General features: G+C 44.1%; 2 protein-coding genes across 3 annotated transcripts in view; one reads left to right on the top strand and one right to left on the bottom strand.

The window, feature by feature from the left end:
- Positions 1-27,713, top strand: part of LOC121466002 (glutathione S-transferase A2-like) — a 105,520-nt gene that overhangs the window by 53,619 nt on the left and 24,188 nt on the right. The window lies entirely within an intron of this gene.
- Positions 662-14,408, bottom strand: LOC121466003 (glutathione S-transferase A2-like). 2 transcript variants are annotated; one of them, XM_041679426.1, is made up of 8 exons: positions 14,387-14,408; positions 12,025-12,113; positions 7,715-7,820; positions 6,122-6,173; positions 5,156-5,288; positions 3,741-3,882; positions 1,641-1,772; positions 662-800 (listed from the first exon to the last, which is right to left on the bottom strand). In XM_041679426.1, exons 3-8 carry the CDS (start codon positions 7,799-7,801, stop codon positions 678-680), a joined length of 669 nt encoding a protein of 222 aa, XP_041535360.1. In that variant the 5' UTR covers positions 7,802-7,820; positions 12,025-12,113; positions 14,387-14,408; the 3' UTR covers positions 662-677. The 2 variants fall into 2 exon arrangements, with proteins under 2 accessions (XP_041535360.1, XP_041535359.1); XM_041679425.1 differs by lacking the exons at positions 12,025-12,113; positions 14,387-14,408 and adding an exon at positions 11,391-11,498.

Below are 27,713 nucleotides of genomic sequence, written 5' to 3'. Positions count from 1 at the left end.
GTTGAGGTGTTTTGCCTACTGGTATGTATGTGTATCACGGGTGTTAGTGAGCACAGAAGCAAGAGGAGGACATCAGGTTCTCTGGAGCTGGAGTGACAGATGATCCTGAGATGTCCTGTAGATGCTGGGCCCTTACCCTTACCCTTACCTCTGCAAAAGCAGTTGTGCCTATCACCTCTCAGCCAGCTCTCCAGGATCTCCATCACTAATTTAAATTTTTAATTTTGTTTTCTCTGTTATTTTTTTTCCTTTAAAAAATCCTTTCATTAGTTACCCAATTCTTGCTCCCTCGACTTGAAGTCTTTCTTTTCCTACATCTTTCTTTTCTTCTTTATTTTTTCCCATTTTTCTTTTAATATCTTTCTTTTGTAGATTAATTTTACTTTTATACATTTTGAGTAATTCTACAATGTTGTTAGTCACTTTTTTCGTTTTGTTTGTTCTTTTTATTTAATTTTTCCTCACTTTTACAAGCTTTGCTTTTATTTGTAGTGATTATTGTTTGTCTTTTTCCTCCTAAGTGATGTTTGAAATCCCAGCTCAACAGGTGGAAGGCATGAGATACACATACCATTAGATGATATTTATTATATCACAAGAACCAAGATGGACAATTGCTCTTTATTATTTAATGACATCAGCGACTGGTGTCTGTGGGCTCTGTCACTGCAGCTTTATTAAAACTTGAAAAGCTTCCTTGCCTCTTCAATTTTTTTCATATCAGGCGGAGGCTTTCTCTGGCTGCCAGGCTGCAGGAACTTCTTCACATTGGGCAGGCTGCTGATTCTGCTCTTCAGGGCCTGTAATCCAGAAAACACAGCCTGAGAGTCAGAACTGCTCATGTACACCGTCCAAACGAGCAGAACCCTCCCAGAACACAACCTACTGTATCTTGCAACAAGTCCAGAATAGACATGAGAAGAACGACAAATCCATGAGCTAGAAAGCATAGCTCAGCATAATTTCCTTAAGACCTCCTTTGACAGCCAATTATCTTCTCCTCAGGCCCCTGGACACATCCTGTACAGAGTGTGGTGCAGAGCACAGAGCAGTGTGTCTCGGGTGTGAAAGCAGAGACTACCAAAGAAAGTGAAGATGTGAAAAACTGAGTTGGAAATGGGAGCAGAAAACATCAAAGTCTGACCAGGAATAACTCACAGTCAGTTTTCACACTGGAAATAAGGATGGGGTCACTGAGGGTGGGGCTGGGGGGGAGACAGCATGGTGGGAACCATGGAGAGGAATGCACAGTGCTGAGGAGTCAGAGCAGTGGAAGGGGTCAGCATGACAGAGTCCTGCTCAGACACTGAGTGTCCAGAGACAGACCACATGACATGGAAGATGAAGACCGGAAGCAGCCTGTAAGGGACAGGGGTGTGGCAGAGAGCTGTGGGGTCCTGCGTCTTTCTCAGTGCAAAAATATATCGTTCTTGAGGTACTAGCCTCAAATCTTCATACACAAAAAGATTATTTTTATGCCTGAAACCTGTGTCGAGTAGCTCAGTTTGGAGGCCAAAGCGTGGGCCCTCAGCAGCCCAGAGGCATACATTATATTATATTATATTATATTATATTATATTATATTATTATTATATTCTCAGAGGCATGAGTGTGTGGCTGCCTCTCCGAGGTGATCTCACCTTCAGCAGGGGGAAAGGGTCCAGAAGGCTGGAGTCAAGCTCTTCGACATAGAGGAGAACTTCCAGAAGGTGAATGTCCACCCTGGTCAGCCTGTTGCCAACAAGGTAGTCTTGTCCGTGGCTCTTCAAGACCTGCCAAATTAAAGGAGACAGATTATGAAAATACACAGTTGGGCTGGGGCCACTCCTCTTTCCCAAGTCTCCCAATGGAGTCTCTGACTCTTCCTGGCAGGTTACAATGGCAGACACGGGCCTATGATGCAAGAGGCAGCATGAGAATCAGGTACACGACCTCCTCGCTAAAGCTCAGGTGACCTTTCTCTGTCATTGCACTTCCCATGGCATTCACACCGCCACCCTATGTACATTTTCCACATGGGATAAGGGCTTAGCCCCTTGCACATCATGGCTCCTCCCCTAAGTTTGAAATGACAGCACACCGGGAGTTCAGGACATTCCTCTCCCCGTCCTGTCTGTTCAGTCCCGTGGGCAGAGGCCTCATCTGCAGGGAACATCAGTCACCAGAGAACGCCCTGTGTCTGTCCTCTCCTGTGTCTGTTCTCCTCAGTTCTCTGGAATCTGAAATACACCTGGCTGAACTACAATACAACCTCCCTGTACAGCATCGGCTCTGACTCCCAACCTTCACTCCGTCATGACTCATGGGGCTGAATTGTACAGGAAGAACTGAGTCAGAGTCTCTAAGTATCTTTGTATGGATAGACGAGCATGCCAACACCATGCGGGGCTAATCTTCCTATCTGATTTTGGCTATTTATTTAACATTTATTTCAACATTTATGGTTGTGAGAGATTTAATAATAGCACTGTCTCAGATACAGTTTATGACATTTACTTAAATATCCAAGCAATATGAAAATCACAGATAACCTAATGCACAAGCACTGGCTACAGCATGAGCTACAAGTAGAGAAGAATTAAAATGCTTTGTGGTCACCTTATCACAGTGTACACGTCCACTCAGAAAAAATATAATGACCACATTCAGAAACAAAGAAGGCCAGGCATAATAGCACACACATTTAATTCAAGCACTCAAGATGCTGAGGCAGGTGGATCTCTGTGAGCTTGAGTTCAGTAAACAGAGAAAGTTCCAGGAGAGCCTAATAGAGAAATCCTGTTGTAAAGAAAAAGAAAAAAAGGAAGGAAGATGGAAACTTAAAACTACAAAAGAAGCATCAAATGTTCTCAGTACAGAGTTCACTATGTGCCTGGTTCGTGATTCACACAGAGATAATTCAGTGGTGATGGCTGGACATTGTGTCCTGTGAGACAGGGCCTTGTCTCCAGAGCGCAGTATGGGGACCTGATGGCTCCTAAATCCCTCCCTGCTTCCACAGAGCAGAGGCAGCCATGAGGGAACGTTCAGTGAATTATAATGGGGTCAAAGTCGGATCTCTGAGGAATGTGTAGGATCCCGCATTCTCTAGGATCACAGCTTTTTCATAGCTTTTGCTTGACAGATCAAGTCAGTCTGATGTGTTCTTGATCTTCCTCCAAAGAGAAGCCCCGACTAAGAGAGACACTACATGTACACGGACACCCCTTCATGTGTGGATGTGCATGGCTCTCCTCCCAAGCCTGCCATCTGTGACCCTAACTCCTGCAGGCCAGTGTTCCTTTACATCTCTTCATCAGCCTCCTCCTCCCCGTTGCATCACTGTCCTAGGTCAGGTTCTTCTCCTCTGTCTTTGAAGGTCTCTCCTCTTCTCCTGACAGCCAGTGGTTCTCTGGCCTCCCTGTGTGATGAGACTGAATATTTTCCCATCTGTGTTTTCTGCAGTTTGCCCTGGAATTGAAGCCCAGTATGTCTGCAGGATCTAGGTCCATCTCTGGTGTGGCTCAGCCTTACACAGATCAGGTCTGGTTATGGCCTTGAACCCTGTTGAATGTGGACCACTAGATTGGCGTGACCATGCAGTGCTCCTTTATAGGCTGTTTGTATACAGCGCCCTGTGGGCAGGGAGCTGCAAGGGAGGCTCATGGAAGGTCACTGAGGCAGCACCCTGTCCTTCCTAACCTCTGCCTTTCTCTTGTCCTGGGAACTCAGTATCCCCAGACTTCAAACAGCCTACTTACTTTTTCATAGGCAGGCAAGTACCGGTTTTTGGTCTTTTCTTTTAACAAGGAGATCTTGCCTTCTCTTTGGTCTGGGAGACTTATGACCACTTGCAGCATCATCTCAGTGAGATCTAAAATCCCCTCTGTATACATGTCAATCCTGAAAGACAAAATTATCCAAATGGTTGAGGATTCACAAAGGTTCCCTATTTTACATTTTATTCTAAAAACCCAAGAAATTTACATTGAAAAGTGGTTGCAAAATTACTCACCTATAGTGGGTCATTATCTTTTATATTTAATAGAAATATTAACCTTCCCTCGAGTACAGTTTAGATACTGTGTTAGAATATTTTTACACACACATGGCCGAACCCAGGACAAAGAGCATCACTGGCCCATCTAGAGATGAATTTGTGATATACTTGGTGGCATCCCAGAAGATAACCATCAAACTGTACAGCAGGCTTTCTCTCTTTTCTTCTCTCTCTCCCTCTGTCCCCCTCTCTCTTTCTGTCTCTCTTGACATATTTGCTCTCAACAACCATGCAAAGATTGTCAGAAGTTACAATTCAATGTTGACACTTTACTTTGTTTTGCTCCCCTCACCCCTTCATGTCTGTTCATGGCTAAAATCATACGCTGCGCTCCTCTTTCATCTTTTATTGAATATCATGGCTAATCTACCATGAGAAAATTAAAAACAATACCTCTAGAAATATTTCTATACAAGTACTGTTACAAGTAAGTCTCTGTCTCCCATGGACATATGTTTCCTGCACTAATGTTTATAGCTAGCACCACGTTTAACTTTTGATCAAATGCAATACTCCTACACAGTGGTTTATGAGTGAAGGATTTTGTCAATAAGAGTGGGTTCCAGCAAGGGTGGTACAGTCAGCCTGGCTGTTTTAGTCCTGAATTAAATGCTTCAGGTAATCTTGGCACTCGGGAACTGATCTCTCTAAGCCTCATTCTGTTGAGCAGTCCATACAACTGGCTGGGAACTGAGATGCTTGCTCCTCACTGTTCCTACTCCTGGGACGTGGGAGGCAGCTCCTTCACCCTCCTCCCTAGGACGCCTCCTGCAGCCTCAAGCCCTGTGTCCTTGCCCTAAGCTTTTGACTGAGGTCCAGCACTGAAGCCTTGAGCACCAGGAGTCATGGCTCCCCTATGCTCAGATCCTTGGACACTGTGTTTGCGATTCTGTCCCTGTGCTATGCTGACAACATCATCCTTGGCTGTAGTCACATTCACCCTCATCCGCCCCATGTGCCCTTCCCTCTCCGACATGGACTCTTCCATACTTGGCCTAAGTGAAATAATCAGCCTGCTCCTAGACATAAACCCTGCCACCCTCTTGCTCATTCATGGAGGGACCCAAATCCTTCCTTTGTTTTCCCCTTGGAGTAATAACAGGAAATATACCGTACAGGGCTCTCTCCTTCGCGTCCTTCCCATAGAGGTCGTATTTGGTGGCAATGTAGTTGAGAATGGCTCTGGTCTGTACCAGCTTCATCCCGTCAATCTCCACCATGGGCACTTGCTGAAACATCAAACTCCCATCTTTGAAAGAAGAAAGGAAAAAGGTCTGTGAGGTGTCCAAGTCTCACTTCTTAGGAGCAGAAAATGTTGTATTGAAGTGTCTGATCATATAAACAAAAGATAAATAATTGGCTCTTAGTTTTGCAAGCTGAACCTCACTTACTTTTAGCTTCTGTTTCCTCTCTGTCTCACCCATCTTCCTCTGACTTTGGAGCTTCTCACATCCATCTTTATTTCCTATCCAGACACATATTATATTTCTAGTGCATGTTTTCATGTCAGTTCATGTCCCTGGATACATGTGGAAGAAGAGGAGGGACAGCAGAGGCCTCCATGAAAGCAGAACTAGTATGCTTGACAATCTCATCATCATGATATTAAGGTGATGTCTGACATTTTCTTATGCAGTGAGCCACCATGAGTTCTTCAGCCTGTTCTTGTGTGGTGATAGTGACTCATCAGTAGCTATGATGAAAATACTCAAGAAAATCATGCCAGCTGTTTTTCCTCCTGTGATTTAATCAATGGCCATGTACCTGTGTGGTTATTGGACCTTGTGGGTGAAACCCTGCCTGAATAAGTCAGTGAGAGGGAGCTTGAATGAAATTGCTCACTCTGATGCAGAAAGAGTGAGAAAACATTTATTCCCAAGTCCCCAGACAAATTCTTGTGGAAATCTGCTTCCCACTTTTATCACTGTCTCCATTTTCAGACCCTTCAAGGAGCCCCACCACCTCCATCACATCCCTCTGCCGTTCCTGACTGTTCCCACCCATCACCTGCTAACATCACCCGCCAACATCACCTTCTGGTAAACCTTCTAGTAGGCACCACATAGCGACACTTGGTGTTACCTTTGATTAACTTTTCCATCTCTGCCGGGACTTCTATAAACTTCTCTTCAAACTGGAAGCAGAAAAAGTGAATGCATTCTCATTAGCTCATTCTGTATCACTGTAGACTTTTGAACTTGAGAGCTCCCTTGTTGGTATTGTGTCTGCCTGAGTTGAGACTTGCAGTAGATATGAAGGATCTGACCGTGACCACAAGGAAATTCAGAGTAAACCCATCAAGCAAAGGTGTTCATCATTACACGCTGCTCATTACTGTAGTGTTCCTCCACCCTGACCCACCATGTTCATGCTTCAGTCCTAAGAAGAGAGTGATTTCACTAGAGGGCCAGCACTGGGAGATTGAGGTTTTGGGCTCTCAGGAAAGCCAACTCTAATGATATAGAATAGAAGTTTCTACGTCTTCATTATGGCCATTGCATAGTCCCCATGATCACCTGGGTTTTTATTTACAGGATTTAGATTTATTAATTTCAAGTGTTTGTGTGTGGTCTCATACATGTGATTACATCCATCTTGGAGGTCAGATTTCATGGAGGCCAGAGGTTAGAGATTCAGTTGGAGATGCAGTGATGGGCAGTTATTAGCTATCATATGTGGATGCTGGGAACCGTAATAGGTTGTCCTCCTGTGCAATAAGAGCTCTAAACAGCCAAGTCATTACCCTAGCCCCACATCAAAGTTGATTCCTTTGAGAGACTATGATTGTGTTTTTAAAATTTTATGAAAATGACATGTTTGTGTGAGGGTGCACATACCGAATGACAATCTACTCTGGCCTTTTGTATGGTTTCCTGGGATCTGGACCTGTGTGGTTAACCCTTTGGCAACCAGCCATCTCTCCAGCTGTCTAAAGTCGTTTCAACCACTTTTTCCCTTTCACGGTTTAAAAAAGTTTAAAGAAATTTTTCAATGATGAAAGGGTGAAAATCAGTGTCACCCCTTAAATTAAAATACCATACCATAATCTACAATACTCAATTAGCATTGCCTATTCATCAATATTCAAGTCCCTATTTCTGTAGATCTTTTTTTGTAACCTGATTCAACTCAAGCAAGCAAGTAACCAAATACGTATTTGATTCTTTTTCTACTCAAAGCATCTTTTAATGTGAATATGTTCTTTGATATAGAATGAAGTAAAATTTTCACAGGTTCAAATCAGTCTATTTCCTTCTTAATACAAGACGACTATCATTTTTTATGAGGTTGATGTTCACAGTTTTATTGGGAGAGCAACAGGAAAGGGGGCTTCTTCCATTAAGAGGTGTATTTACCGGTTCTTCAACCAGTCCAGGGTTGGGCTCTGAAGGTCCCGGTGCTGGCTGAGCACATTGGGCATGTTCCCATTGTCTCCCACAGGCACTGGGCTTCTGTAGAGTGTGGCCTGGTTGAACACTGGGCATACTAGCTATAGGGGTTGACTGTAGGCATGATTATAGTCCTGGCCATATTGGTCTTGGGAGCACGATGGACACCAAGACAACTACGATTTAAGGCAAAATTGTATACATTTCCTGATGTGGAGCCTCTCACCTTAGAGAAGTATTTAGACTTATCTTAGGTCCTATTCCAGAAGAGCAATGCACAACCTACCTCCACCCCTGCTGCAGCCAGGAGCCACCTGATGCACTCCATCCTGCCCCTGGCATTCCAGTAGTGAAGCACGGGCTTCCCAGCCATGGCTGCAGCTGTGGTTTCACTGTGAATGGAAAGCAAAGAGATCAGTCCTAGGGGACTGAGCTCTGGGATATGGTCAGTAACACAGCACTAGGGAAGGGCCATCTGCCTTCTTTTGCAGGGGCCCAGGAAGGTCTACTGACTAATCTCTCACCCGTCAATGAGCGCCAACCAGCAATTGCACCAAACAGGTCTCAGCTGGTCATGTGCCTTCACTTTGAGGACATAGACAGAGCATCCCAGAGCTATAGTGGTGAAGGACTGGGAGCCTGTTGAGTTTCGGAAAGCAGACCATCATGGAAGGGATGAGAAAAAGATCCTCCCCAGTCTTTTGGCTCCTGGGTTGCTAAGTTCAGAAGCTTTTGATGGCTTCATGTCACCCTGGCTGTGCCAAACCCTTGTTCTCCCCACAGGAGAAGGGCCCATCTCTTGGTTGCAGGTTGTTTCCCACTGCTAGACTGGATCCTGTTCTAGGGTCCTGAAGGCGGTAGTTGATGCATCAACTTCATATCACAGGGAGTCACTGCCTTTGGTGCACAGCACATAACGGGCAGTTGCTCATGTGAACTGCATGTAATCACCACAGAGTTTGCAGATGAGGAGCTGCCACTGTTTCCAGTCTACAGGAGAAATAGGTGTCCAGACAGTAACGTGATGAGGAAACCCTGGCGAATGCAGCTCAGTTCCTGCACAGGGAACCCACATACTGGGTCCTGCTACTCAATGGGCTGTAAGTCAACATCATTGATCATGGGGTCTTTTTTTTTTTTTTTTTTTTTGGTTTTTTGAGACGGGGTTTCTCTGGGTAGCCCTGGCTGTCCTGGAACTAGTTCTTATACACCAGGCTGGCCTCAAACTCACAGAGATCAGCCTACCTCTGCCTCCCGAGTGCTGGGATTAAAGGCGTGCACCACCACCACCTGACCATGGGCAATGTCTTTAATTTGTGATATAACAGGAAATTTCAGAGTCTGTATTTTAAAATGACTCTATGTGTGGATGAGTGTGTGTGCGCGCGCACATTAGTGTATCTGTATGCGCTTTAGTGTGTGTGTGTGCATTGGTGTGTATGAGTGTGTGAGTGTGTATGTGCACTTTAGTGTGTGTGTGTGTACATTGGTGTGTGTGTGAGTGTGTGTGTGTGTGAGTGTGTGTGTGTGTGTGTGTGTGAGTGTGTGTGTGTGTGTGTGTGTGTGTATGTGTGTGTGTAAGTGCCCATGGCTGAAGTGGCTAGGAAGGCTACAAGAAGACATCAGGTCTCCAGGGCTGTGGGCTCCTCCTACCAGTTCAGCATCACCAGGCCTTAGCAACATTCTGACCCCTCAGACATTGGCCTCCCTGCCCTCAGGTCACAGCTGCTTCTCTTGGGCACCTGGCAGTTTCCTACAGCACTGTATAATGCTCTGTTCTTTTTGTCTTTCTGTTTGCTTTTCTCTGTTTTCTCCATGAACTCTCCTTTGCCCTGGAATGTCCAATACTGGGACTTCACTGAGACTCTGAAATGCTGAGGCTTTCAGATCCCTCCCCATACTGCAGAACCTCTAACCTCCCGGTTTTATCTTTTTTTTCTTTTTTTTATTGAAAGAAAAAAAGAAATTCCCGCCTCCTCCCAGCCTCCCATTTCCCTCCCCTTCCTCCCACTCTTCTCCTCCTCCCCCCACTCCTCTCCCCCTCCCTCTCCAGTCCGAAGAGCAGTCAGGGTTCCCTGCCCTGTGGAAAGTCCAAGGTCCTCCCCACTCCATCCAGGTCTAGGAAGGTAAACATCCATACTGGCTAGGCTCCCACAAAGCCAGAACATGAAGTAGGATCAAAACCCAGTGCCATTGACTTTGGCTTCTCATCAGCCCTCATTGTCCTCCATGTTCAAAGAGTCCGGTTTTATTCCATGCTTTTTCAGTCATAGTCCAGCTGGCCTTGGTGAGCTTGCCGGGCAAAAAGTTGAGAACTTGGGGGTGGGGTGGGACGGGGGTAAAGGGAGATGGGGAGAGAAAAGTAAGAAGGGGAGAATGGGGGGAACTTGGGGAAACGGGATGATTGGGAGAAAGGAAGGTTGGATAGAGGAGCAGGGAATCACATATCTTAATTAAGGGAGCCATCTTAGGGTTGGCAAGAGACTTGAGCTTGGAGGGGCTCCCAGGTGCCCAGGGCAATGTCCCCAGTTAGCTCCTTGGGCAGCTGAGGATAGGGAACCTGAAATGACCCTATCCTATAGCCATACTAATGAATATCTTGCATATCACCATAGAACCTTCATCTGGCGATGGATGGAGATAGAGACAGAGACCCACAGTGGAGCATCGGACTGAGCTCCCAAGGTACGAATGAAGAACAGAAGGAGGGAGAACATGAGCAAGGAAGTCAGGACCATGAGGGGTGCACCCACCCACTGAGACAGTGGGGCTGATCTATTGGGAGCTCACCAAGGCCAGCTGGACTATGACTGAAAAAGCATGGGATAACCGCCCGGTTTTAGAGCTGCACACTGTCTCAGAGTCGGCTGGTCTTCTCCAGATTAGTGATGAACGCTTTGAACCTTAGCAAGGGTTGGCCGTATAACAGCTGAGCGTCAGAGTTTGGGTTTAGCCTCGTTCCTCTACAGACTCATTTCTTCCTGCCATGTCTTCCTACAGAATTTTAAACTGTTTTCTGGTGTCGCACACACTTCCTCATACACACAGCTGTGATCACAGAAGAAATATGCAAACAATCTTCTCTCTGGTGTACGATGCAAGGTTCAGTCTACATTCCTCGGACATTTCATGGTTCAATAGTTCAAGATTCACACTTTTTTTTTCAATTCTCTTTCTTGGGATTACCATCTAAAAACAGGTTGTGTTGTTTGTAATTAAATAATAAGATAGTAATAAAGTAACAAATCCTAAGTATGAAATCTGCTACTCTCCTATTTACATGGAATCATCAAAGCAATCAGAATCCACAGGACACAAACAAATGGGGTAGAAATCCAAACTGGGGAAGGAAGGGCTTGGGGAGGGAGGCCTGGGACAGTCTGGGTGAATTCAAGTTCTCAAGTGAGAGGAATCTGCACGTTCTCTGTGAGACTGGAACACAGTTCAAAAGTAGAACGTTATTGATCTCAGGTTTGCCTGAGAGCACAATCCAAGTCTACTCCTCAGTGTCCTAAATCCATGTGTTTAGATTCCCTTGTAAATACCTTAAACCCCACTCTTTAGCTCAGTGACACTGGAGGAGGAGGAGAAAGGAAGGGACAGAAGAAGGGAAGAATGAAGACCAGGACAGAGGAACGAGGGAGAAATGGCTAAGGAGGAATGGAGGAGGGGATGGATGACAGAAAGAGAGAAGGAAGAGAGGAGGAGAAATAGCTTGCTATTCAACATTCTGTAACAAAATAATTCAGATGAACCAGAATCAAACACAGACAAAATCAGTAGTACCTACCAGTGAATATGATAAAATTATATATATATATATATATATATATATATGGAAATTGCATAATAAAACCAGCTCTTTTGTACAATTAATGCATGCTAAATAGAACCTGGAAAAGCTGTTTTTCACTGATGCAGACATGGAACTTGTTACACAGGTTATAAGAGAGAGAACTGACCTAGTGAGAGTCCAGATGGCTGCTCTGCTCAGCTCCCCAGCTCCTGCTCCAGATGAGAGTGGGAGCTACTTTAATAAGGTGCCCTTTCTTACCAAAGCAGTGGGGACCCAGAGCCACTCCCACTGACTCTCACTGAGTTTAAGATTCCAGAGTTTCTTGAAAGACTAGGAAGCTGACAAATCAGGGAGGGGCTCACAAGCCACCACCCTCTCCGGAAGATCTGGATCCTTGAGTGTTTTCATTGGTTTAATGCTCCTGTGTCTCTAAGTGACCTCTCATGCCTGTTCCTGTGAACAACCCCAATGAAGCACATTGCTCAGGACAGAAGAAACAAGGGAGGGAGTACTGAGCTAGAAGCATGAATGGTGTCACAGAGTCAACCACGGAACCCTCAGCTATGATAAGATGAGACTTACATCTACTGAATTTGGGGAAAGTTTCTGAATTAGCCTTAAATTACACAATTAACACATTGCCTCACTTCAAGGCTAAGTTGAAGTTTAGTTTACAATGTCCCCTGCTTACTGTATCTGATGAGAATGCTAATGTCCTGTAATAGAATATTTGTCTTAACCTTTGTCCTGTTTTAATCTGGAGCTGAAGGGCAGAAAGGAATTTCATAATTCACACTTACCTTCACCTGGATGGCAATCAGCACACTGTCCCAGCATGCTCTGGGTCTCTGTGCATCTGTGCATCCCTGCAGTTCCTGCTGTGGGGAAGCTGTCATGTCACCATTAGCAATGGCATTACAAGACAGTGAGAATTACGGTTAATTCCTGCCAAGTTCACACTCAGAGCTCTTATCCACAAACAAGGGCATCTGGCACTTACTTCACTCACAAACCAGCAAGTTAACTTGTGATTTTAGTTATAATCACTGGTCCATAGGTCTCGTATGCTGACCTCGGTGGCTTCAGAGTTGCATGTCACTGCCTGAGTCTGCACACCCTCCAGTGTCCAGGGCTGGCCCCTTTGTATCCTGGTGTGCACTGCTAATTTCTCCTCAGCTGTAGAATTCACTCCACTGCTCTACAAACAGCTGGCAAAGCAGCAGTGCTGCCCTCCAGGGTGATGCGCATGTGCACAGCACAGGGTCTCACGTCTGTGTGTCAGTCAGTTCCAGGGAAGAGTTGTGTCTGACACTGCTCATGAAAGAGTGCATGTCACTGGCAGTGAGCTCGTGACAGAGGAAGAAATAAAACCTGTGGGGAAGGCGAGTGTCCCAGGAGAGCACTGTGGAGACTTGCTGGAGAGAACTGGAGATCTCAAGTGCACAGCAAGGGCTGAGTCAGTAGCTCTGCTGAGGGTGCTGTTGCCTCTAAAGTGAGTCCATTGTCAATGCCCTGAAAGGAAGGGAGCCCTCCCTCCACTGTATGCCTGTGGTGCCATGTTCCTGGGACCATGTCCCTGTTCTTCTAGCCTGCCTGCACTTTAGTCTTTCTGCAGCCCAGGCTCTGCATTCACCATTGCTTCAGCTGGGCCTGCCCCTCTCCATCCACATTCTGGGCTCCCCCATCAGGTCCCTGTCCAGACAGCACGAAGCCCTGAGCTAGGAGCTCTCCAGGGCTTGGTTCTGAGTTCCCAAGGCTAGCCAAGTGCACAGCACACTGGAAAGTCTCTGTGAGTGAGTGACCAACTTTTCTTTAGTGTTTGAAATGTATATATATATATATATATATATATATATATATATATATATATATATGGTGTGCATGTATAGAAAGGACATTCTAGTGGCCCATCATGTGCCCACCTCTGAAATAACAAATGTAAAAGTTCTTTGATGCAAATCCTGAACATTATCTCTAATAAAAATCAAATGTATTCTACAAATTTGTTCTTTAAAATAACTTGGGCTGGATAAAGGTTTACAGGGCTGGGAGTGTGGCTTGGATGGAATATTTGTTCTGGCATGCTCCCAAGAGCCTGGGGTAGAGCCAACATGGAAAGAGAAATTCAAAGGCTTAAAATCCCCAAATATTTATCCCCACCGTGACAGCTTGTGGACACCAACACCCCTGTGTCATCTCACTCTGAGCCTCTCTCTCTTTGCCTCTTACTCATTTTTGCTTCTGAAGAGTACTAGCCAAGTTTTTGAAGCATGTCTTGGGCCTTGGTGACAGTCTACCAATCTAAGGCTTTTTAGAGACACCAGTGAGAGGACAAAAGGAACCTAGTTCTGTGCCCTTGCTCAGGAGTGGACTTGGCAAGTCTAATGTGGGGAGGAAGCCTGGGCCTCGAAGGAGTCAAGGTTTTGGTTTCTGGGAACGTGGCTGCTCCTCCTGAAGAGACTGGCGTTATCAGTCCCAAGGCCACTGTGTGCTATGTCTGTAATGATCTTGAGAAACCCTGTGTTCCCTTTGTGTGACGTCATTGATTAGCCCCCTGCTGACTTTGTTGCATTTCTCCCCAAACAATTGTATAAAAGATGCTCTATATTTTAATCAACCGTGGCAGTTTGACATTCCTTGTAGGAGCATGAGGATTGGAAATGTTAAGTAAGAGGAACAGAGATAAGAAAGAAACACAGAGACCCAGGATCATGTTGGGAAGGCACCTCAGTGCCGCTGCATACTGAGTTCAGCATTCTGAGTTCATCCGTGGATAATTTTCCATAGACTTTTATACCCAATACAAAAGGGCAGTGAGAAGGCAAAAGACTGCTTTACCAGGATACAAAAGACAACCTTAACAGTCACTTGCACCAATACTTTGAGCCATTAATTCCTGAGTCAAGCGTATGTTGGTTGGTACAGTGAAGATACCTTAGGCCAAGTATCCTGCAGGCAGCCATTCCCAAGTCAAAACTCCTATTTCAAGAGAAGGAGCAGAAGGATGCTTGAATTCTCTGATCTTTGTTCAGGATGGAGAGGATCTACCTCTATGGGCCATCTTAATGTCCAAACACCAGGTAGCCAACCCTAGGACAGGGTGTGTGGCCAAATTTGTTGTCTACAACTTTGAGCAAGCAAAATAAACTCAAACTCTCTGACCTTCAGACAAGGTGGCATAGGCTCACATATTTGGGTCTCCACAAGCTCCTGGACCCTATGGTGGGAGTCAGCAGGTCATGGAGTCGAGGGAGTGCTCAAAATTCTGAAAGAGACTGATCAGGCAGAATTTCACCAAAGAAGTAGTCGAGTCATGATAGAGTATATTTATTAGTCAAAGAGCAATCCAAAGCAAACTGTGTGTCAAATTTTAACAGACACTGGAACTCAAAGTCCCAGGTCATTAACATCAGAGGTTTTTCAAGTTTAGTAAATGATCCCAGAGGATGACAGCCAATGCTGATGAAGCAAGAGGCCACAGTAGCAAAGTTAATGCGGGGTCTTAAAGGGACAGGCTGAAGCCAGGCTTGGAAAACACTAGATGTTTGGTGCAAGGTAGCATAGAAGCTTTGTTGCTTTTAAGCAGATTTAACACATTAGAGAATCTTTGCATATTTCTGACTTTTATTTTTTTTTTATTTACTTTTGGAGACAGGGTCTTACTACATAGCCCTGGCTGTGTGCCTTTTATTCTTTATCAAAGTCTGAGGGTCACCAAATGTCACCAAAAGACAGTTGCAGCAGCTATGACTCTTCCAAGCTGGCTGTGGAACTTCCCACAGTCTAAATTGTGAACCTGCATCAATCCCCGACTCCACCCACAGACATGGCTGAACACAGTGATGTTTGTCCAGAAGAATCTCTAATTTCTGGTTGAATGGGAGTTGAGGACATCCCTGTGGGCTTCTCCTCTCCCACTTCAATGTGTTTTAACCCATCTCTTACTCCCCATCCTTCAGCTTCTCTTCAACAGAGACCCACACTGTTCTCTGACCCCTCAGAATCCTCTAAGCACATTCCCTGATGCTGTTTGCCTGGAGATGTGATCCCTGAGATGTTTCCACTTGCAAGTATCAGAAAACTCAAAAATATCTTCGTAGGAAGGATCAGCTATCATCAGTGAACTGGGGGAACTCCAGAGTTGGCTAAATGTCAGTACAGTGATATTATCAATGACCCTAGAAAGTCTGGGCTACTGTGTCATGTCCACAGTGGGCTACAAACACGCAGATTTCCCTTGCCTTTCAAGGTCCTAAACCCTCTCTATTCTCTGTCCCTCTATAAGAACATGCGGTCCCACCCAGGGTCCCAGTCACCATTGTTCTGTGGGGAGGAATCCTCTCTCCCAACCCTCAGTGCTTCTGTGCTCTCTCTGGCTGAATGAAGGAAACCAGAAAACACGGTGACGAAAGAAAAGCAAAAACCTAAAAAAAAAAAAAAAACCAAACAAACAAACAATACCAACAACAAACAAACATACTTGAAAATGATAAGAGACAGATTGACAGCAGATATTAGTGAAATCCAGAAAATCATAAGAACGTACTTTAAATACCTCTAAGTTTTAGAATTAAGTGAAATTCTAAATGGACATGATGTGGAAAAATTAGCTGAGAAAAAGTTCTTAAACTGATTCATAACCAGCAGCAAGACTGAAGGAGTAATAATAAGACTCCTAACTAAAATATGCCCAGAGCCAGATGAAGTCACTGCAGAAATCTACCGTACTTAAAGGAGAACTGACACCAGATACCCCAATTGTTCCCTGAGTAGAAGAGGAAGAGAGGTTTCCAAACTCATTTTATGATACACTATGACCCTGACACCAAAGCCCAGGTAAAGACACAAGCAGTCACCAAGAGTTTCTCTTTCCTCATACTGTCACCAGCCATTTACTTTTATACTTATGTGTTTACATGTGAGTGTGCACACATGTATGCATGTCACAGTGCAGACATAAATGTCAGAGGGCAACTTAGTGGAGTTGATTCCCCCTTCCACTCTGTGGAATCAGGGAATTATTCCGGTGGTGAGTCTGGCAGACCATGCCGTTACCCAGGGAGTCATTGTATGACACCTTCACCAGTATTCACTTTGAGATCTTTCTTTTAAAGTTTAAATAAAATATAATTACATCATTCTCCTCTCTCTTTCCTCCCTACTATCTCTCCGGTGTGCACCCCTCCCAACCTCTCATAAATTCACAGTCTCCTTTTCTGTGATCATTGTTATATATACACACATATAAACATATACACATAAATATGTTCTGCTGATCTGTCTAGTGTTGCCTGCATGTATGTCAATAGGGTTGACCACTTGGTATTGGATCCAATAAAGGGGCTCATCTCTGAGAAAGCCTCATTCTCTTTCTTGTAACAGATCCTGATTATTTATAGTACTTTATTTATGAGTGTGACCCGTAAGATTTCCTTTATCTATATTGGGATACCAATTGGTATTGAAATTGCTCAGGTCTTGTTCAGGCGGCCATGTTGAGATTTTATGGGTGTACCTTTCCTGTCATAGAAGGCACAATTTCCCAGCAGACTTCTGTCTGTTTGGCTCTTATAATCCTTCTGCCCCTTTTCCTGAGCCTTTGGTCTGGGAGCTGGGTTATAGATTATCAGTTGAGCCTGGGAATCACAGTCAGTTATTCTCTGCATTTTGATCCTTTGTGACTTTCTGTTATGGTACCCAATTATCTGCAAATAGAAGCCTCATTTATGAGAGGTGATGTTATGAAAATTCTAATTATTTCTATAGTTTCTCAACATACATTTTCATTGTTACAATAGAGTAGTAATTAAATTTTGTTAGGTACATACAAAAAAATATAAAATATATATTTTTATCAGCTCCTCTTCCATGAGAGTTATACCTATCTGTGGTTATAAGAATAAGTATTTATACTGAATTAGGAAGGTGGAAGTAGTGTTTTTCTCTAAGATTTCTGGCTTCACTAGCCCTGATGGTTGGCTGATTCTCTCTGTATCAGGCATGATTTTCCTCATGTTGGTGAAGACTTAAGTCCAATTAGATAGCTGTCAATGACTGCCAAGATATGAACTTTAGGTCTATCTTGCCATGCTGGTTGTTGTTTGGGGACATGGGCATCACAGTGAGGTCGGCTATTGGTTGCCTTTCTCTCTACATGGAGGACATACAGACACTTGGTGCCTCCTTTTATTAACTTTTTCAAATCTTCTGAGGTTTCCATAAATTTCTCTTCAAACTGGAAGCAGAAAAAGTAAAGGTATTCTCGTTAACCAATTCTGTTTCACTGGAGACTTTTGAACTTGAGCAGTCTGTGTCTGGTAGAACATTCTGTATCACTGGAGATCTTTGAACTTGAGCAGTCTGTGTGTGGTAGAACATTCACAGAAGTTAAAACATGCAGTAGATAGACAGGAGACTGATCATGGCCACTTGGAATTCAGAGTAGATCCGTCAACAATAGGGTGCTGATCACAACAAAGGTACTCAGTCGTGTGGTGCCCCTCCACCCTGACCCCACTGTGTCCATGCATAGGCCCCCAAAAAAGCTATCTATGCAGACCACACATGATTTGAAAAATGATTTTATAAATAGATAGAAATATTAAAGAGAACTTAAGCTGAAATGAAGGCATAACTGAAAAAGCTAATGATCCAATTAGAAAACTGAGGGAGTCTTAGAAACAGATGATCAAGGATTCTTTTAGCTTGTTTGTATCACTGAAGGTTCTTTCTCCTTCAACTATGGCGGACATTTTTGCTGTGTACAGCAATCTAGGTTGTCTGTCATAGTCTTTTAGAACTTGGAATGCACTATTCCGGGCTCTTTTGGCTTTCTAAGTTTCTGCAGAGATATCAGCTGTTACTCTGGTGGGTTTTTCTTTTTATGTGACCTGCTACTTTCTCTTGCAGTTGTCAATACTCTTTCTTTGTTTTATAGATGTAGTATTCTAACCATGGTGTGTGGTGGGAGTTTTTCCTAGTCTTGTCTATTTGGCATTCTGTGTTTTTCTTGTAACCACATGGGTGTGCTTTCCCTGAAACCCACATCTTAGGTTGAAAGATAACATCTAAAATTCAATGGACACACAAAAACGATCCTGAGCAAGAATATATGTATACAACATATATTATAGAATATATATGTGTATATATATGCACACACACAAGCACACACACACACACACACACACATATATATATATATATATATATATATATTTGAGATATATATATATCTCAAAATGCCAAGAAAACAAATGGCCTAATTAAAAATTGCCTATGGATCTGAACAAAAGAAGAAATAAAATTGGCTAGAAATTGTCTTTAAATTTTTTTTATTTGATTTTAGCAATTAGGGAAATAAAAATTAAATCTATTTTAAGGTTTAATTTTGCACCATTAGAGTGGATGGACACAATCAAACAGCTGACAACTAATACTGAAGAGGGTGTGGGGAAAGAGGAACACTTATTCACTACTGCTAGAATTGCAAACCAGTGGAAACCACTCTGAAAATCAGGGTGGAGAATCCCCAAAAAGTAAAGAATAAATCCACCATCAAACTCTGCTGTACCACTCCTAGCCATGTACAGCCCAAAGGACTCAGCATCACATGCACAGATATTTCCTCAGACATGTTAGTTACTGCCACTCGACCCACAGTCACTAGGAAATGGAAACAACCTTGTGTCCTTTAGTGTGCACACGACGGAATCCTACTCAGCTGGAGAAGGAATGAAATCCTAGCGGATGGAACTAAACGATATTTGTGTTCAAGTCATCTAGACCCAGACAGTCCACACTGCGTGTCCTCTCTCTCCTGTGTTTCCTATTTCCAAATCCTCAGGTGTGACGATTCAGCCTGAAGTCATCACAGAAATGAGACAATTAAAAGGAGACCGTGGTGGGGGCACTAGAGAGGAGAATAGCAAGATACAAGTGATAAGAAAGGGAAAATGGCGAAGGGGAGTAAGCAAACATAGGGGAGAAAACAATATAGAAAGAATGGGAGGGAAAGGAACAAATCATTAAATTATGTGAAATATCATAAGGAATTACATTATTTCATATTTACCTAAAATCACATGTGTGCTCACTAGTTTTATGTCAGCTTGACAAAACTAGAGTTATGTAGGAAGAGGGAACCTCAACTGAGAAAATATGGCTTGTAGGCACAACTGTAGAACGTTTTCCTAATTAGTAATTGATGTAAAATGGCGCAGCCCATTGTAAGTGGGGGCACCCATGGGCAGGTGGTTCTGGGTGTATAAGAGAGCACATGAAGAAGCCTGCAGGAGCCCGTAACCAGCAATTCTCCATGGCCTCTGCTTCAGTCCTGCCTCTAGGCTCCTGCCTTGAGTTCCTATCCTGACTTCCCTGGAAGATGGACTACAAGCTGTAGGATGAAGTAAACCCTTTCCTTCCCATGATTCTTAGGACCATGGTGTTTATCACAGCAACAGAAACCTAAGACAACAGATAGGGTATTTGTGGAACTATATTTTTTCAATGGAGTTATGCACTTGGGGTCATAATGCTCTTCCTCAAAGTCCCGGACTTCCTACTACAAGTCTCACTGCCAGGTATGAGGCACTCCCCTTTGAGCTGTTGGCCAGAGGCATGTAAGAGACTCCCCAAACAACATAGGCCATTATGTTGTCCTTGAAGGTAAGGACCCATGGCTAAAGACACCACACACATCTGCCACAGGACTTGGAGGATTCCAGCTGGGACTTCCCTGAAAGCCTCCCCCCTGAGGACTTGCTTCCATAACACCAGCTGGGACTGTGCAAGCTGCCAGGGGAGAAAGGCGACCAATAGCCCTACCTCGCTGTGATGCCCATGTCCCCAAACAACAACCAGCATGGCAAGACAGACCTAAAGTTCATATCTTGACAGTGACCAACAGCTATCTAATTGGACCTAAGCCTTGGCAAACATGAGGGAAATTGTGCCTGATACGGAGAGAATCAGCCAACCATTCAGGGCTAGCGAAGCCAGGGATCTTAGAGGAAAACATACTACTGCCATCTTCCTAATTCAGTATAATTCCTAACTGCATTCTAAATACTTATTCTTATAACCACAGATAGGTATAACTCTCACGGAAGAGGAGGTGATAGAAATATATATATTTATACTCTTTTGTAAGCACCTAACAAAATCAAATTACTACTCTATTATATAGAACTTATTGGAAATCTATGCTGAGAAATTATACAGATATATAGAATTTTCTTGACATCACCTCTCATGAATGAGGCTTCTATTTGCAGCAGTTGGGAACCATAACAGAAAACCACAATTGGTCAAAATGCAGATAATACCAAACTATGGGATTCCCAGGCCAACCAACTGGTACATCTACAACTCAACTCCCACAGCTAAAGCTCAGGGAACAATGTGGAAAAAGAAGCAGAAGGATTATAAGAGCCAAAGAGACAGACATCTGATGTAAAACTGTGCCTTCTATGGCAGGGAAGCTACACCTGGAAAATCTCAACATGGCTATTTAAACAAGACCTGAACAATTCCAATACCAGTTGACAGCCCAGTATAGATGAAGAAAATCTTGTATGCCCCAACCATAAATAAAGTGCTACAAACAACTTGCAACTGTTGAGGGAGATTTAGGCTTTCTCAGAGAAGAAGTTCTTGATTGGATCCAATACCAAGTGGTCAACCCTATTGACATACATGCAGGCAACACTAGACAGAGTCAACAGAACATATTTATGTGTATATGTTTATATGTATATATAACAATGATCTCAGGAAAGGAGACTGTGAATTTATGAGAGGTTGGGAGGGGTGAACACCGGAGAGATAGTAGGGAGGAAAGAGAGTGGAGAATGATGTAATTATATTTTACTTAAACTTTAAAAGAAAGATCTCAAAGTGAATACTGGTGAAGGTGTCATACAATGACTCCCTGGGTAACGGCATGGTCTGCCAGACTCACCACCGGAATAATTCCCTGATTCCACAGAGTGGAAGGGGGAATCAACTCCACTAAGTTGCCCTCTGACATTTATGTATGCACTGTGACATGCATACATGTGTGCACACTTACATGTAAACACATAAGTATAAAAGTAAATGGCTGGTGACAATGAGGAAAGAGAAACCCTTGGTGACTGCTTGTGTCTTTACCTGGGCTTTGGTGTCAGGGTCATAGTGCATCATAAAATGAGTTTGGAAACCTCTCTTCCTCTACTACTCAGGGAACAATTTGGTCATCGGGTCTCAGTTCTCCTTAAGTACGGTAGACTTCTGCAGTGACTTCACCTGGCTCTGGGCATGTTAAGTTAGGAGACTTATTATTACTGCTTCAGTCTTGCTGCTGGTTATGAATCAGTTTAAGGACTTTTCTTCTTAGCTTAATTTTGCCACATCCTGTGCATTTAAAAATTCACTTAATTTAAAATGTTAGAAGTATTTAAATTTTGTTCTTTTATTTATTTATTTATTTTTATTGAAAAAATTTCAGCCTCCTCCCCGCCTCCCATTTCCCTCCCCCTCCTCCCCTTCCTCTCCCCCTTCCCCCACTCCATTCCCCCTTCCTTTCCAGTCTGAAAAGCAGTCAGGGTTCCCTACCCTGTGGGACGTCCAAGGTCCTCCCCCGTCCATCCAGGTCCAGGAAGTTGAGCATCTAAACAGGCTAGGCTCCCACAAAGCCAGTACATGCAGTAGGATCAAAACACAGTGCCATTGTCCTTGGCTTCTCAGCAGCCCTCATTGTCCGCCATGTTCAGAGAGTCCGGTTTTATCCAATGCTTATTTAGTCCCAGTCCAGCTGGCCTTGGTGAGCTCCCAATAGATCAGCCCACTCTCACAGTGGGTGGGTGCACCCCTCGCGGTCCTGACTTCCTTGCTCATGTTCTTCCTCCTTCTGCTCCTCATTTGGACCTTGGGAGCTCAGTCCATTGCTCCAATGTGGGTCTCTGTCTCTATCTCCATCCATCGCCAGAGGAAGGTTCTAAGGTGATATGCAAGATATTCATCAGTATGGCTATAGGATAGGGTCATTTCAGGTTCCCTATCCTCAGCTGCCCAAGGAACTAGCTGGGGACATCTCCCTGGACACCTGTGAGCCCCTCTAGAGTCAAGTCTCTTGCCAACCCTAAGATGGCTCCCTTAATTATGATATATACTTCCCTGCTCCCATATCCACCCTTCCTTTATCCCAACCATCCCATTCCCCCAAGTTCCCCCCATCCTCCCCTTCTCACTTTTATCTCCCCATTTCCCCTTATCCCCATCCCACCCCACCCCCAAGTTCCCAGTTTTTGCCCAGCAATCTTGTCTTCTTCCCATATCCAGGCAGATGACTATATGTTTTTCTTTGGGTTTACCTTCTTATTTAGCTTCTCTAGGATCACAAATAAATTTTGTTCTTATGCTTGGCTGGATTTCATTGGTATCTGTTGTCAAGGTGTCTCTTATCATTTCCAAGTTTGTTTTGTATTTGTTTGGTTAGTTGTTTTTTTTTCTTTTCTTTTGGTTTGTGCTATTCTCTTGTCACTGTATTTTCTGGTTTCCTCCATTCAGCCAGAGGGATATCTGCTCAGTTCTAGCCCACTGTGGACATGACACAGTAGCCCAGACTTTCTAGGGTCATTGATAATATCACTGTACTGACAGGTTAACCAATTCCAGAGTTCTGCAGTTCACCTCTTGCGGCGAGCTCCCTGACCAGCAGGAAGGAACAGCCACCAGACGAGGATTCTTCTCAAATCACGCTTTATTGGAGCCTCTTGGTTGTAGGGAGAGCAGAAAGCAAGGGGCCCGGAGCTCTGAACTATAGCTGCTTATATAGGGAGTCTGCCTAGCAACTTTTGATACTTTGATACTTTAACTACTTTTCTGGAGACCCACCGGCAGGAAAGAAAGCAGGGGAACATCCTTGTCAATTACAGACCAGGATATTCCCCTGCCGGTCAGGGGAAGTGTGGGCAGCTAGATCACAACAACTCACCCTGTTTTCCGGTGGAAGAACTGCAACCCTAATATGGAGTTATCTATCAAGCGAGGCTGGGGCCAAATGCCATCTTGTAATGGCAGCTATTCAAATCGGCTCCCAGCAACCTCTGATGGCTGATCTGCCTTATGAAGATATTTTGAGTTTTCTAATACTTGCAAGTGGAAGCATCTCAGGGACCACATCTCCAGGCAAACAGCATCAGGGAATGTGCTTAGAGGATTCTGAGGGGTCAGATGACAGTGTGGGTCTGTGTTGAAGAGAAGCTGAAGAATGGGAAGTAAGAGATGGGTTAAAACACATTGAAGTGGGAGAGGAGAAGCCCACAGGGATGTCCTCAACTTCCACTCAACCAGCAATCAGAGATTCTTCTGGACAAACATCACTGTGTTCAGCCATGTCTGTGGGTGGAGTCGGGGATTGATGCAGGTTCACAATTTAGACTGTGGGAAGTTCCACAGCCAGCTTGGAAGAGTCATAGCTGCTGCAACTGTCTTTTGGTGACATTTGGTGACCCTCAGACTTTGATAAAGAATAAAAGGCACACAGCCAGGGCTATGTAGTAAGACCCTGTCTCTAAAAACACTAAATGCAAATAAAATTCAGAAATGTGCAAAGATTCTTTAATTTATTAAATGTGCTAAAAAAAATAAAAAATAAAGAAAACAAAATTTCTAGGCTACCTTGCACCAAAAATCTAGTGTTTCCCAAGCCGGACTTCAGCCTGTCCCTTTAAGGCCCCACATTAATTTTGGTACATTGGCCTCTTGCTTCATCGACATTGACTCTCATCTCTGGGCTCATTTGTTGTATTTGAAAGACCTCTGATGTTAAGGACCTGGGACTTTGAGTTCTAATTTTTTTTTTAATTTGGCACACTGTTTGCTTTAGATTGCCTTTTTACTAATAAATACCTATCAAGATTCAAGTGCTTCTTTGGTGAAATTCTGCCTGGCTGGACTCTTTCAGAATTTTCAGCCCTCCCTTGACTCCAAGATCTGCTCACTCTCCTCTTACGGGCCCAGGGCTGTGATTTTTGCAGCCTGTGGACATAGGCAACTCCTCTCTGCCCATGAGAATTATACACACAAAGTACCCTAATCACAGCTGCCCCTGGGGGGTTGAGTGCCATGTAGCACAACTGCATCTCACGCTATCAGTGAGGAGCTCAGCTTTCCCTCTGAGACACTGGGCTCAGAGATAAGTCAGCAAGCATAAGTTAGTAAGCATTTGAGCCTTGAACTCAGAGTTCCAAACTCTTCATCATGCAGTGTAAGACACTGAGCTAATTGAATTTATGTACAGCAAAGTCAATCCTGTGCCATACTGGCTGTTCCTTTCATTTTGTTTTGTGGTACAGGAAGTTGAGGCTATACATTCCCACACGCTCTCCCACTCTTCTCTATCCTATGCCTTCTTTCCCACCCTTGGTTTATTATTATTAGCATCATTATTATTATTTCATGTGTGCATGTCTTCGTGTATACATGTTGATTGTATATGCAGTTCTCACAGAAGTGGAAGGGGGCATTGGATCGTCTGCAGATGGAGTTGGATAGTTGTGAGTCTCCTGGATGCTGAGAACCAACTCCCATCCTTCAGAGCAGCAATCTCTCTGACCCCATTTCTAATTGGTTACTTCTGTAGATTTACTTTAGGGACAGTGTCTTAGTTAGGGTTTCTACTGCTGTAGACACCAACATGACCACGGCAACACCTGTAAGGGAAAAGCATCGAATTGGGCTGCCTTACCTTTTCAGAGGTTTAGTTTGTTATCGTCATGGTATAACATGGTAACATGCAGCAGACACAGAGCTAGAGAAGTAGCCAAGTGTCCTACGTGTTGGCTTGCAGGCAACAGGAAGTGGGATGAAATACTAGGCTGTATCTTGAGTGTATATGAAGCTCAAAGCCCACCTCCACAGTGACACACTTTCTCCAACAAAGCCACACCTACTTCATAGTGCCACTCTCTTTTGAGGTCATTTTCTTTCAAACCAAATCATTCAGAGTTTCCCTCTGTATTCCTATGTGGCTTGGAACTTTTTCTACAGATCAGATGACCTTGATTGACCCCTTCTGCTTCTGCTGGCCAGGGGCTGAGGTTACAGGCACGTGCCACTCTTGTTCATCAGCTCCCTTCCATCAGGACAGACAGCTCAGTAGTTAAGGGCACTCGTTCTAGAGGAGGACTCGTTTACTTTCCAGCGTTGACAAGGTGTAACACCAGCTTCAGGGTATCTGAAGCCCTCCTCTCTGGGCAACAGGCACATGTTAGTGTACAGGCATACAGGCAGGCAAACCACTGTATATGTGAACTAAGTAGAGAAAGAAAGAAAGAAAAGGAACAAATCAGAAATCTTTGGAGAAACAGCAGAGGTCCTGGCTTGAGAAGAAATGCATATGAGTCTAGAATAGCTTTACTGTAGAAAGAAGACTCAAACTACTTTCTATTGCATAGGACCCTGTGCGAAATCACATGTTGAGAAAGAAACAGTGTTGATTTATTTTGAAAAAAAATAACTTCAATCAATTTATCAGAAAATAACAAAGAGGTGCTGTACTGAGGCAGTGGTCATCCTTCAGTGACCGGGTTCTTGAGACAGAGGACGAGGGCATCAGGAAAAGAGACAGGTAAGTTTAGATTAGGGAAGTCTTACACAAGCTATGTCTTATGCCAAGGAAGCTTATTAAAAAGTACAGCATCTTTTATACTATTGTTAGGGGAGAAATGGGACAAAGTCAGCAGGGGGCTAATCAATGATGTCACACAAAGGGAACACAGGGTTTCTAAATATCATTAGAGACGCAGCACACAGTGGCCTTGGGACTGATAACGCCAGTCTCTTCAAAAGGAGCAGCCATGTTTCCAGAAACCAAAACCTTGACTCCTTCGAGGTCCAGGCCTCCTCCCCAGGCTGACCTTGCCAAGTCCATTCCTGAGCAAGGGCAGAGAACTAGGTTCCTTTTGTCCTTCATTGGGGCTTCTGAGAAAGCCTTAGATTAGTGGAATTTCAGTAATGTTTCTTTCTTTCTTTTTTGTTTATTTTATTTTATTTTATTTGGTTTTTTGAGACAGGGTTTCTCTGTAGCTTTGGAGCCTGTCCTGGAACTAGCTCTTGTAGACCAAGCTGATCTCAAACTTACATAGATCCACCTGCCTCTGTCTCGTAAATGCTGGGATTACAGGCCTGCGCCACCACCACATGGCCTCAGTGATGTTTCTTTTACAAATGTGTGTGCCCTTGTATTTAGGGCATAGACATGGTTTTGATGGATTTTTCCTGTGACAGATTTGAAATGTCTTTCTTCATGTCTATTGATTAATTTTAGTTTGAAGTCTATTTTGTTAGATATTAGGAGAGCTATACCAGCTTCTTTCTTAGGTCCGTTTGACTGGAGAATCTTTTCCTAACCCTTCATTCTGAGCTGAAGTCTATCTTTGAAGTTGAGGTGTGTTTCTTGTATGCAACAGAAGGACAGATCCTGTTCTCATATCTGTTCTATTAGTCTGTGTAAGACTGGTGAACTCTCAACAAGGCCCAAACATGATTCTAAAACATGGCTAGCACTCTTCAGAAGCACCAATGCATAGAGGCAAAGAGAGAGAGAGGCTCAGAGTGAGGTGACACAGGGGTGTCAGTGTCCACACTAACTGTCATGCTGGGGAAGAGTATTTGGGGGTTTTATGCCTTTAAACTTCTCTTTTTGAGGTTGGCTCTACCCAAGGCTCTTGGGAGCATGCCAGAACAAAAATTACCTCCAAGCTGCTCTTTTCTCCAGGCGAAGTTATTTCAAAGAATGCATTTGTAGAACACATTCCATTTTTAATAGAGATAAAGGTCAGGATTTTCATCAAAGAACTTCAACATTACTTGGTTCGGAGGTGGGACATGATGGGCCGCTAGAATGTCCTTTCTACACCTGCTCACGGTGACACATCTCAAAGACTAAAGAAAAGTTGGTCACACATTCACAGAGGCTTTCCAGTGTGCTGCGCACTTGGCCAGCCTTGGGAACTCAGAACCAAGCCCTGGAGAGCTCCTAGCTCAGGGCTTTGTGCTGTCTGGACAGGGACCTGATGGGGGAGCCCAGAATGTGGATGGAGAGGGGCAGGCCCAGCTGAAGCAATGGTGAGTGTGGAGCCTGGGCTGCAGAAAGACTAAAGTGCAGGCAGGCTAGAAGAACAGGGACATGGTCCCAGGAACATGGCACCAACAGGTAGGCAGCTCAGGGCTCCCTTCTTTTCAGGGCAGGGACAATGGACTCAGTTTAGAGACAACAGCACCCTCAGCAGAGCTACTGACTCAGCCCTTGCTGTGCACTTGAGATCTCCAGTTCTCTCCAGCAAGTCTCCACAGTGCTCTCCTGGGACACTCGCCTTCCCCACAGGTTTTCTTTCTTCCTCTGTCACGAGCTCGCCGCCTGTGACATGGACTCTTTCATGAGCAGTGTCAGACACAACTCTTCCCTGGAACTGACTGACACACGGACATGAGACCCTGTGCT

The sequence above is a fragment of the Microtus oregoni genome, unplaced genomic scaffold (genome assembly GCF_018167655.1).
Source record: "Microtus oregoni isolate MIOR12 unplaced genomic scaffold, Mior012 000032F_ref0000030, whole genome shotgun sequence".
Classification (NCBI taxonomy): Eukaryota; Metazoa; Chordata; class Mammalia; order Rodentia; family Cricetidae; genus Microtus; species Microtus oregoni.
The sequence above is the reverse complement of the archived record's forward strand: the minus strand, read 5'-3'. Positions and strand labels throughout refer to the sequence as shown.

Coding starts and splice junctions, on each gene's coding strand:
- LOC121466003 (XM_041679426.1), bottom strand. CDS start 7,801: ATGGCTGGGAAGCCCGTGCTTCACTACTGGAATGCCAGGGGCAGGATG. Junction 5,289..6,121: donor GATGGAAAAGTTAATCAAAG/GTAACACCAAGT, acceptor CTTCTTTCAAAG/ATGGGAGTTTGATGTTTCAG. Junction 1,773..3,740: donor ACTTGCCTGCCTATGAAAAA/GTAAGTAGGCTG, acceptor TTAATTTGGCAG/GTCTTGAAGAGCCACGGACA.